Genomic DNA, 12,229 nt, shown 5'->3' with positions numbered 1-12,229 from the left:
ACTTTTTAAAAAAGATTACGTGGCCCTAGCCGATCTTGCTCAGTGGATAGAGCATCGACCTGCCGACTGAAGGGTCCTGGGTTCGATTCCGGTCAGGGCACATGCCCGGGTTGCAGGCTCGATCCCCAGTAGGGGGCGTGAAGAGGCAGCCAATCAATGATTCTCATCATTGATGTTTTTTTCCCTCTCTCTCTCTGAAATCAATATATATATAAAAAAGATTATGTGCTTTCTTGGGGATGGCTATGCTTTAGAAGAAGGAATCTGAAAGGGGGTATTCGAATAGTCTGTTAACCTAGATGCACAGAAATAATGGACAAGGCTTGCTTAAGGCAAAAATACGCCTTTTACTAGAAGAAGTTCTGTGTCTAGGGCATGACTACCCACCATGAGTATGAAATTAGAAATTTATGATCAGATTACCCTGAGGTTACTTTCCATAGAAACTATTTTACCTTAATCAGTTGGGTAGTGGTGTCTGCCAGGATTTCTCATAGTAAAGTTACTATTTTCTCCTTTATAATTACTAAACTTTTTAGGGGTGGATACGTTGGGACCATACTTGATTGAATAGTGTCTTCTCAAAATTTCCTTCTACCCAGACCTTAGAATGTGACCTTATTAGGAAAAAGGGTCTTTTGCAGACATAATCAAGTTAAAATGAAGTCATGTTTGATTAAGGAAAACCCTAATCCAATGACTAGTGTCCTTAGAAAAGGGAGATTTAGACAGAGACCTACAGGGGGAACACCATGTGAAGACTGAGGCAGACTGTAGTGATGCATCTATAAGTCAAGGAACGCCAAGAATTGCCAGAAGCTAAGAGGGGCCTGGAATACATTCTCCCTTAGAGGAAGGAACCATCCTTGCCAACACACCTTGATTTCAGATTTCTAGCCTCCAGAACTGTGGAGAATACATTTCTGTTGTTTTAAGCCATCCAGTTTGTGGTAATTTTAAGAAATATATATTTTTTATTTCAGAGAGGAAGAGAGAGAAACATCAATGAAAGAGAATCATTGATTGGCTGCCTCCTGCACGGGGTCTACTGGGGATTGAGCCCACAACCTTGGTACGTGCCCTTGAGCGGAATCAAACCCAGGACCCTCAGTCTGCAGGCTGAAGCTCTATCCACTGAGCCAAACTGGCCAGGGACAGTTTGTGGTAATTTGTTATTGCAAATCTAGGAAACTAATACAGAGACTAAGCAAATATCCTTTTCTGCTTAAACTTTAGTCCACTAATTTTAGCATATATTGGTGGGCATCATTTGGCTCACAGATGTGCACATTATTTTCCACACAGAGTTATTTTTGGCCCACAAATACTTGTAATGCAGCATTTCCTAAGAGTGCTTCATTGTTGTTTTTAGGATTTTATTCCAAACTGCTAAGAGCCACTGTGGTAGGTAGAATTCTAAGATGGCCACCAAGATTCCCACCACCTGGTGTACAGGCTTCTTTTAAGAAAATAGATATTTTTATTGGTTTCAGAGAGGGAATGATAGAAACATCAAAGATGACGGAGAATCATTGATTAGCTGCCTCCTGCACGCCCTCACAACCCAGGCGTGTGCCCTGACGGGGAATCAACCCTGACCTCCTGGTTCATAAGTCCCCGCTCAACCCCTGAGCCACACCTGACTATACATGCTTCTTGAGCCTGGGCTGGACCTGTGGGTATTAGAGGATATCACTCCTTTATGGCAAAAGGCGTTACTGCAAATGTATTTAAGATCTCTAATCGCAGGGAAGGTGGGTGGGAAGACATCAACCAAAGAACTTGTATGCAAATATGCATAACCCAAGGACACAGACAAAAGTGTGGTGAAGGCCTGGGGCGAGGGGCAGGAGGCGGGGCCAGGCTAGAAGGGGCCAATGGGGAATGAAAGGGGACAAATGTAATACTTTCAACAAGAAGTTTTTTTTTTTAAAAGATATCTAATCAGATTAATCAGAGGGAGATTATTGTGGTTGGGCCTCACCTAGTCTGGTGAGCTCTTAAAAGGGAATCTGGAGGTGGGAGATAAGGGAAGTCAGAGAGATGACCTCCTATTGGCCTTGAAGGCCTATATAAGTTCTATCCTATAAGGAAATGAATTTTGTCAACCACCTGAGATTCCAGAGGGTCCAGAGCCTTGTAGACTACATTGTGCTAATTACAAAATATTTATGAAAACCTTGTCTACTTAACAGGTTGCTATGCATGTGAAAAATAAACCTTTGCATTTCCTAATAATTAGACGCATTACTGAGTAAAATTAGCTGACGTTATCTAAATTAGTTTTTTGGTTTTTAGAAAAGATAAGTTTGTACTTAGGCTTTGCAAACCAGTCAACTCCCTCCATCCACTGCCAAAGAAACATTAATAGTCACTCAAATCAAAGTGAAAAAACATTCTTTCACTTTGTTAAGTACAGATTATCTTCAAAGCATTAACACCAGCCAGAATTTTATCATGTGAAGTAATGAGCTCTTTAGACTCATCCTTCAAGCTTTTGATTTGCCAGGGAGAAAAGTTAACACGTGGATGTATCCTGATATCCGAGATGTAAAGAACTGTAAAATAACTTAAAAGCACATAAGACAAATAAGGGGACACCATGTTATACCTTAATGGGCCATTTGATTACCATGTTCACTGAAAACTGACCATGGCAGCTGACAAATAGTATAGGGTACCTACCTCTTGAATTGGAATTGTAGGACATACGGTGGCACTTAGGGCATATACTTCAAGGCAAATGGCTGGGTTAAAAGATTACTTACTCTTGGGAAGTGGGATAAAAATGCCTACACTTGGGGCAGAGCACTTTTCAAATTCTATGCAGGACTTTGAATAGAAACTTGATGAATTCGAAAAGAATATATACCTATTCATCAAAGCCTACTGTTGCAGGCAAAGTCCATTAGCATTACTGGGATCAGATGCTTTTAGGATATCGTAGATTTTGTTTTAACAGGATTTCATTTTTTATGGCAGTACAAAAGAAATTTTACATCACACAAAACATTAACATAAAACATTTTTTAATACTGTGCCTTTCCGATGCACTCTGATGCTTAATGTTATTAGAAAATATTGACAGGTTTAGCATTTATTTCAGTTATTTGGGGATAAACCTAAATGATAGTATAACATGAAGTAATGTGAGTAAACTGAGATGGGGGAATGAATTGATGAATGAGCCTAGTTGACTACTCAGCATTTGAATCTCAACATTGCTTGGTTGTCTAAAAGACATGTGAATGTAATAACTCTTGTTAGGTGATGAAACTGTTTCCTTGTGGAAATGGATCTAAAAAGAAGTCAACTATTGGTACTAATAATGAAAGATATCCAAGTAAGTGATAGTTCTTAAAAGATAAGTTATATATAAACAGTAGAATGCAGTACCTAAGAACTATGATGTGAATAAACCTATTACATGCTCTTCACACTAGGTAAGTGGTCGGCAAGCTGCGGCTCGGCAAACCGCGGCTCGCGAGCCACATGCGGCTCTTTGGCCCCTTTAGTGTGGCTCTTCCACAAGATACCGGCTCATCCACAAAATACCGACTTCTGCACATGGGCCACGAAGTTTCAATCGCACTGTACGTGCGTGCCCACACGTGGTATTTTGTGGCAGAGCCACACTCAAGGGGCCAAAGAGCGCATGTGGCTCGCGAGCCACGGTTTGCCAATCACGGCACTAGGTAAACTACCGTAGGAGGAAAAAAATGAAAAATTGATTACTAATATCTAATGGAATAACTGAAAGCTACTTTCAGCATTTGAGCTAAGTGTGCATGTGTGTGTCCACATACACAGGACAAATTTCTCAGCATTCTTTGAACACAAAATGACTATATTACTACTGGAAAAAAAGTTGACTTATTTTCAAGTATGTTTCCTGGAGACTAGCAGTAGGTTCTCTCAAATTAAGAGTGAAGACACAAGGCCATGAAGTGCCAACTCTTAGCACCAGAGAGACTTAAAACTTCATAGAATGTGAACGACATTACAAATCAGAGAATTTGCCAATCTAGTTCTGTGGAATTATTGTATTTTTCTCAAATGGGAAATAATCCAGATTTATGCCAAATAGATTTAAAAAGCTCATCTCTTTTTAACTTTTTTCATAATTGCCATTTATAATCCTATATAAAATAAAATTGCTGCCTTTTGATACAATGCTCAAAGTTTCAGAGATGTGAAAAAAACAAAAATGAACCAAAAACATAGTTTATATAAATCAAGGTCCCAGATATGAAAATTAAAAGTAGTCTCTTAGAGAAAGGAATGGTGAAATTCAGTGTGTATTTTCACGAACACACCCCAAAACTGTTTTGTGGACAGCCAATTTTGACTGCCAATTCTAAACTGCCATCCGATTCCTTTAATCAACATTATTAAATCAAGTCCGAGGCAAGACACTGAAAGGACAATACTCAAATAGAAAGATAGTAACTTCCTTCCTTGATAAACCATCTCCAGCTGTCATTCGGAAGCTGAAGTTATTTGATGGCTTCGGAAGTAGTGTCCATTGAGTTTTCCTTTCTGACCTGAAGCGACTCACTGCTGATGGACAATAATTCCCGAAGTTCCTTATTTTCAAGCTGAAAAAAAAAAAGGTGTGTTTATTTCAGGTATTTTGACTGTTTAATTGCATCAGAACACATTGTTTCGGGTCAGGAACAGAAAGCATATTATTTTAATTTTTAAAGTTTTAAGGAAAGAACGGAGAGTTTCCTAAAATACTACTTATTTATTCACTGAACAAACATTTACTGAGCAATTTTTTAAAAAATATATTTTATTGATTTTTTACAGAGAGGAAGGGAGGGGGACAGAGTGCCAGAAACATCGATGAGAGAGAAACATCGATCAGCTGCCTCCTGCACACTCCCCACCGGGGATGCGCCTGCAACCAAGGTACATGCTCTTGACCGGAATCGAACCTAGGACCCTTGCGTCCGCAGGCCGACGCTCTATCCACTGAGCCAAACTGGCCAGGGCCTGAGCAATTTTTATATGCTTTGTTAGGACTACCAAAAAAAAAAAAATACTCTCCACTAGAGGAATTTACTGCTTGTAATACTCTTTTTGGTTCCCCAAGTTTTGCTACTGTATTTTCTATCTTTCAGATTCCTAATAATACTTTCACTTCACTCAATCTTCTCTCCTGTATGTCCTAAAGGAAAGGAGAAGAAACTAATTAGCCACATAACCAGGTACCACGTGGGTGTCTTACATGTATTATCTCACAACCATCTGTAGGGTAGGTACCATTGCCTATACCCATACGCTCTTTAAAATGAGGACAATGTGGCTCACAAAAGTCCATAAACTTGTCCAAACTCAGATAACTTGGATGTGGTACTGCTGAGATCTCCATCTAATGCCCATGTTTTTTCCACTTAAAGTATTAAGTAAAATTTGTCTCATGTTTCCTGAGGGCTCTTTCCATAACTAAGGAGAATGTAGACAAGGTTGATTTATCATTTGAACTAACTCCTAATTCCTTCTTGGAACCTTGTCACTCCCAGATAGGGCCGTTAGCACTCTTCATCCTTATTCTCTCTGCAGGAAATTCTGGTAAGCCATAGTGTTTTCAGGCAAGAATCAGAACCTATGGTCATTAAATCTTCTACCATATCAAATGCTTCCCCTTGTACTTTGTCTCTCTCTCCTGGCATTTATTTACCATGTCATATCTTACTAGAGGACAGGTGCACAGATTTGTGCACCGGTGGGGTTCCTCGGCCTGGCCTGCGCCCTCTCACAATCCAGCCCGGGAGGGACCGCAGGAGGGCTTCAGGGCATGTCCGGCCCATCTCGCCCAATCCCGATAGGCCGGACCCCAGCAGCAAGCTAACCTACCAGTTGGAGCGTCTGCCCCCTGATGGTCAGTGCACATCATAGCAACTGGTCGTGCACATCATAGCAACTGGTCGAGCAGTTGACCGACCGGTCGACCCAATGGTCGGACACTTAGCATATTATATATGCCTAATTATAAGATATATATATATACACATACACACACACACATATATATACATACATATATATATGTATATGTATATATAAGTATATATAATGAATTTACTGCTTGTAATACTCTTTTTGGTTCCCCAAGTCTTGCTACTGTATCTTCTATCTTTCAAATTCCTAATAATACTTTCACATAAGTACAATAAGTCTTCATTTAAAGTTATCAATAGGTACTGCGACTTTAAGCAAAACAATGTATAAAGAAACCAATTTTACCATAGGCTAAATGATATAAACAAGAGTTAAGTTCCTATAATATCTCATCAATGTTGTAATAAAATGACATTGAACAAAATGAAATTATTCAAGGACCTGCTGTACCAGTTTTGTTCCTTTTACTAGACTCTGAGTAGGGATCCTAGCTTTCTTTTTCTCTGTTATTTCTCAAAGGGCTCATGATAGCACCTAGTAATCAGCAGCATTCAAACAATCTATGTTTTTCCTTAACCATTTTTTTTTTCCATGTGGGAGCCAATCTCTGATGTGGGAAAGGCTAGAGAGAGATCTCTTTGTCATCAAGCCTTTCCCAGCTCCTATAGAATATATGTGGCAGAGTCAGGCCCATTTGAATTTCCTTAACCATTTTATGGGCATACTAACACCCCAGGCCTTTCTTTGTAGAGTATTTCAAATTTAATCAAAATATTTTATGAAAATAGCTTTAAAAAAAAATCAAGATTACAAGGCTTATAAACAGTTATCCTTGGCTTTGTTCCCCAAAGGCAACCACTTTTAATACTTTTATCTGTTTCTTTAGTATTTACTTCTATAATCACCCTATATAATAAAAAGCTAATATGCAAATTGACCAAACAGCGGAATGCCCAGTCGCCATGACACACACTGTCCACCAGGGGGCAGATGGTTAACACAGGAGCTGCTCCCTGATGATCAGTGCGGTCCCAGAGGGGGAGCACCACTTGGCCAGAAGCCCTGAGCCAGGCTCACTGCTGGCAAGCACAGCGGCGGTGGTGAGAGCCTCTCCTGCCTCCATAGCAGTGCTAAGGATGTCCAAGCGGGCCTAAGCCATCAGTCGGACATGCCCCAAGGGCTCCCGGACTGTGAGAGGGGGCAGGCTGGGCTGAGGGACCCCAGCCCTTGAGTACACAAATTTTTGCACCGGACCTCTAGTTTTAAATTATATGCCTGTACTGCTATTTCCTTATCATCGACTTTAGACATTAACTATTTGACTTCATTTAATGGCAGATGAGGGATTTTAATTCACAGGTAATCTGTCCTGTCCACACTCTCTGCCCTCTGGATATGATAACATCTCAGTTTCTAGCCAGTACATAATTGGCATTTTCATTGCTTGCTGCTGACTACATTTCCTTTTATGAAAAGGGTATGGAGGAGTTTTAATTTTAAATCATCAGCAGCACAAAGAAAACATCAATACATTGCAGTGACAGGATGGCGATGGCATTCTTCCAGACTCTATGAAAACTTGCTGAAATACTGTGAACCTAAAATAGCAACAATCTTACCTCTAATTGGGCTAGTTTTTCCTGAATCTTACAAAATTGGTCATCATCCACCTGAACTGCTTTCCTCATCACTTCTCCCATTTCACAGATTCTGTCAATCTGACTCTCAATTTCCTGTGAAGATAACACAAAAAAGGTGAAAAAGTCATCTTTTCTACAGATATGAAGTTCATGAGAATATGGCCATTATGATGTTAAAAATTTAATCTATGCTACAGAGATTACACAGCCAATTCACCATAATCTGAGTCCTCAGAGGCAAACCCATAATAAAGTTATCCTGTGGTATTCACAAATAATTTGTTTTCAAAAGATCGATTCTAGGCTAACCACCCGCTGGATGTTGGACAGCATCTCTAAGGGGCTTCTTAACTTAAACTTGAATACTTTTATTGGCAAGAAGGTCAACACATTCAAAGGTACCTTATTCCATCTTTGGACTTACCTTTTTTTATTTTTACTGATTTTTAGAGAGAGAAGAAGGGAGAAGGAGAGAGAAACATCAATGTGAGAGCAAAACATCGGTCGGCTGCCTCCTGCATACTCCCCCGCTGGGGATGGAGCCTGAAACCCTGGCACGTACTCTGACTGGGAATCAAACCAGCAACCTTTTGGTGCATGTGACCTCACCCAACCGAGCCACACCAGCCAGTGCTGTTCGTATCTTTTAACAAGTTTTTCATATGAACTAAAATCTGTTTCCTTCAAGGTTCAAATTTTCTCCTGTAGTCTAAAGAAAATAAAATTTATCTTTCTCTTCCATACGAAAGCCATTCACATATTTAAAGCATCGCTGTTCCCTAAGACTTTTCTTAAGTCAGTAAAATGCTTTCAGTGGAATCTAGGATGAAACTTTTCCTAAATTTCACTGCAGCAAATTGTGAGGCACTAATCTATTAATCCATGATTAAATGATACAGTACATGTGAATGTACAAGGACAACCATAAAGCACTCTACAGACATAAGAACAATTACTGGGTCTCTCAAGTTCAATCATAATCAACCAAAGTGTAGAAACGATGCCTTGTATATGTATTTTTAAACCATACTTTTCTCTCCTAATGAGCATGATGTTATGTGGTTCAGTTTAATAAAAGTTTCCTGACAGTCCGCTATGTGCCAGGTACTATGTTAGGGATAAAAGATGAATTTATGCTTCTTATAACCAAGAAGCTTACAAGTTAGTAAAATGTACAATCATAACCAATCAGGTATTTACTGGGCCTCTTTGACACTAACTAGCATTATGTTTTTTGGAAGAGATAAGCATTCATTAGCATCTTGGAAAGATATTGGTGAGGGAGAAAGGATCCTTAGTCCTATTCAAATGAAAGGAACTGAGGGCCCCTTATCCCTCTTTTTATTCAAATCTTTACAAAGCTACAGCAGAACCAACAGTGAATGTGATAAACACTAAAGGAAAAAAAGCTTACTCTTCTTCAAAAACAGGCACACAAGGTAACACAATTTCAAGATTTCAATTCAGTTCATTTAGAATTTATCAAACTTTCTTACTGCAGAGTGAGTTTGGTGAGCTTTCAGGACTGGTTCAGCATCCACTGCTTTTTTAGCAACCATTAATTGTAGCATCTGTTTCCGGTATTTGCTCATGATGAGTTCCAAAGCATCCTGGTGTTCCTCCAAGGAAACCCACAGTTCTGTCAAAAAATAAAATAACTTGGCAGTGATGTCTGAGAGAGAGCTTTCAAAGGCAAACGCTTAACAGTTGGGATTTTATGACACTCCATGAGATATTGTGATTCCAAATTTGTAAATCATTGTTTAAGTCCACAAAATACAACAGTTAAGGTCAATGTGAAACATAACTTTCTAGGCAGAGGCAGCATAGTTTGGTAGAAACATGGGATTTGGAATCAGAAGGCATGGGTTTGAGTTCAGTTCTCTGAGTTATTAGCTTAATACTCTTAAGCAAATCATTTAACCTCTCTGAGCCTATTTCTTATCTGGCTCATATACCTCAATATGAAAATATAAGAATACAATGGGATGATATATGTGGAAGCCCTCTGTCAACTGACATACAAATAACTATTCATACTTCTATCACTAATAATGTACTTATCAAGCCCAAGAATATACATCCTGAGTATAAGACTCAGCTCTTCCACTTCGTACAAGAACATTAAAAAACTCTTCAATCTTTTTTAAAACTCTTCAATCTTAACTGTAGTACATTTGAATATTTAAACTTTACATTTTAATCCCTTGAGGATATAAACTCGAATTCACCTCTACTAAGCACTCTTTGATAAGCTGCCTATAAATACAGACAACCTTGAAAAGGGTAATGTAACCAACTTTATTTTACTGGACCGGATACTTAGCACAGGATACTTCTGTTACTAAAAGTACTGATTTGGAAATACAATGCATTTTAGTAAACGGTTGGGCAATTTTGCGAGAACTTTCGCATTATTATTACTGGGAATGAGAAAGTCACAATAACTACACAAAAAGGCCTGACTAACCTCTGTTTTCCTGCTGCAAGTCTCTAATCTGCGTGTTCTCTTGGGACAGCAGAATGTGAGGTTTGTATTTGGACATGTCCTTTATATCGGATGCATCCTCTTGATACTGGACAAACAGAGACAGACTAAGCACAGGTGCGACCGAAGAGGCAGGAGGCAGGGCTCCAGGGCAGCGATATCAGCCCCGATCCCGCAGAAAGGTCTCACCGCCGCACCCCCTCCACCCCCACCCCGGACCAGGAATACATTCCAGGCCGAGGTTCCACTTGACTTCACCCTCCACCGGTCAAGAGCCCAGAACCTGAGGGCACGGAGCCCTCCTCTCTGCCTGACCTGGTCCGGAAGCGCCGTCCCCGCCTCCCGCATAGCGGCCACCCGCCGGTGCAGCGCCGCCGACTGATCCAGCAGCGACTCCGCGGCCGCATCGTGCTCCCGCAGCCTCTCCAGCAGCGTCTTGGCGTCGGTCAGGATCTTCTCGATGGTGCAGCTCATAGCGACTGCAGGACCACAGCCCAGCGCTGCTCGCCTAAGCCAGTCGCTCAGGTCCTGAACCTGTCCCAGCGTCAGAGACGTCACTTCCGGTATGCTTAAAAGGCATCGGGGCGCCGCCGCATGCGCCTGCGCAGTAGCTGCCAAGTCCGTGGGTGACCTGCCTGCTTTCACCAGAGGCTTCCCCGCAGCCCCGCCCTGCACCGAGCTGGAGGCCTGCCCTTGCCACGCCCTTGGTTTCCTGTTCCCACGGCCTGGTGGGCAAGTTTGGATTTGCGGGGCAGGTGGAGTTTCTTTACTGTTTTGTTTTGTTTTGTTTTTTAGGGCATGTTTATTACAGCTGGGGACAGCGAAACAAGGAAGGGCTTAGGGTAGAAGAAGCAACAGGGAAGAGCCTAGCTGGCGGTTTGGGCTCTAGAAATGTGGTAGGAAAGAAATGGGCCTAGGTGGGGCTGCTTTGGCTCCCTGAGAAGTCAGAGAAAAGGGGGCCTGGAGCCAGGTTCAGGGGGTTAGCCCCAGCCGAGCTGCCGCTGCCCACTGCTTCCCTGGTTGTAAGTCGCTGGGGACCCTTAGAGTTTAGATGCCCTTCTTTGTTTCAGGAACTGTTCAGTGTCTGGGAATTCAGCATTATCTTTGCTTCCAAACCTGCTCCTCCTGTTTTAGTAAAGAGCACATTCATACACCCACTTGCCCAAAACAGAATCCTGAAAGTCATCCTTTATTCTTCCTACTAAGTCTTTACACTTAATCAGTTACCAAAGCAACCCATCTCTTTTGTATCTTTAGAACGTATTTCCTTTTTTGTATTTTACTGCTAGGGCCATCATTCTTTCTCACCAGTTTCCAACTGGTCTTCTCCCTACTCAAGTCATCTCCTCCTAGTAGCTCTCCCTCAAGGTTACCACAACCCCTTGCCCTTTTAATGGCAAGTAATTATTTCTGTGCCCCACCATTAGGACTGAGAATTAGACTGGTCATGCTAATTCCACAATGAACTGACAAACAATTACTCTTGCTTGCTTGTGTAAAACCTCCATTTTATTTGAAGTTTGTTTCATCTAGCTGAAGATTCTTCTCTCCCTCCTAATTACTTACCTCCTATCTTGGGTATTCTCCTTTATTCACAGAAGATTCACAGAAGACTTGAGTTGGCTTACAGTCTTAATCCATATGTAGCTCTCATCTTGAGTGATATTCATATCCATGTGAACTATTCATGTAATGTTCTATTCTTCTTTGGCCTCCTCAGTTCTAGAAACATTTAATTTATTTTGGCTATCCATGGCCAAGCCCTTTATCATTCACCAAAAATTGTTCCTCATCAGAAATTTTAAGCTTTAATATCTAACTATTTGATTGTAACCTTTGCTTCAATCTATCTAGTTCTCGTAACCCTTTCTCCCACTACTGTCTCTTTTTACCTCATTCAGCTCTAAGATTTCTGAAAATACTCATATTCTCTCTATCAGACTCTTTCCTTATAGTTTAATTTTCTTTCCCTTACCAGACTGGGCTCTTATGATTGGCAATCTGAACCATTGTCTTTCTAACATCCCTAATTTATTTTCACCTGTCTTTTATTATTTATTTAAAAATATATTTTATTGATTTTTTTACAGAGAGGAAGGGAGAGGGATAGAGAGTTAGAAACATCGATCAGCTGCCTCCTGCACATGTCCCACTGGGGATGTGCCTGCAACCAAGGTACATGCCCTTGACCGGA

At 40.8% G+C, this 12,229-nt stretch overlaps 1 protein-coding gene and 1 non-coding gene across 4 annotated transcripts; both read right to left on the bottom strand.

Annotated features, from left to right (window-relative positions):
• Nucleotides 1–3,012: 3,012 nt before the first annotated feature.
• SIKE1 (suppressor of IKBKE 1) lies at nucleotides 3,013–10,593 on the bottom strand. Of its 3 annotated transcripts, none has more exons than XM_006092472.3 (5): nucleotides 10,351–10,593; nucleotides 10,018–10,123; nucleotides 9,044–9,186; nucleotides 7,527–7,640; nucleotides 3,013–4,598 (listed from the first exon to the last, which is right to left on the bottom strand). In XM_006092472.3, exons 1-5 carry the CDS (start codon nucleotides 10,507–10,509, stop codon nucleotides 4,497–4,499), a joined length of 624 nt encoding a protein of 207 aa, XP_006092534.1. In that variant the 5' UTR covers nucleotides 10,510–10,593; the 3' UTR covers nucleotides 3,013–4,496. The 3 variants fall into 3 exon arrangements, with proteins under 3 accessions (XP_006092534.1, XP_023612792.1, XP_014314432.1); XM_014458946.2 differs by lacking the exon at nucleotides 3,013–4,598 and adding an exon at nucleotides 4,957–5,173; XM_023757024.1 differs by lacking the exon at nucleotides 7,527–7,640.
• Nucleotides 6,497–6,642, bottom strand: LOC111826784. The gene has a single exon (XR_002830182.1). It is a non-coding gene; the product is annotated as a small nucleolar RNA SNORA12 (small nucleolar RNA).
• Nucleotides 10,594–12,229: the final 1,636 nt, after the last annotated feature.

Source organism: Myotis lucifugus, unplaced genomic scaffold (genome assembly GCF_000147115.1).
Source record: "Myotis lucifugus unplaced genomic scaffold, Myoluc2.0 scaffold_101, whole genome shotgun sequence".
In the NCBI taxonomy this organism is placed as follows: Eukaryota; Metazoa; Chordata; class Mammalia; order Chiroptera; family Vespertilionidae; genus Myotis; species Myotis lucifugus.
This window is presented reverse-complemented; position numbering and strand designations above follow the sequence as displayed.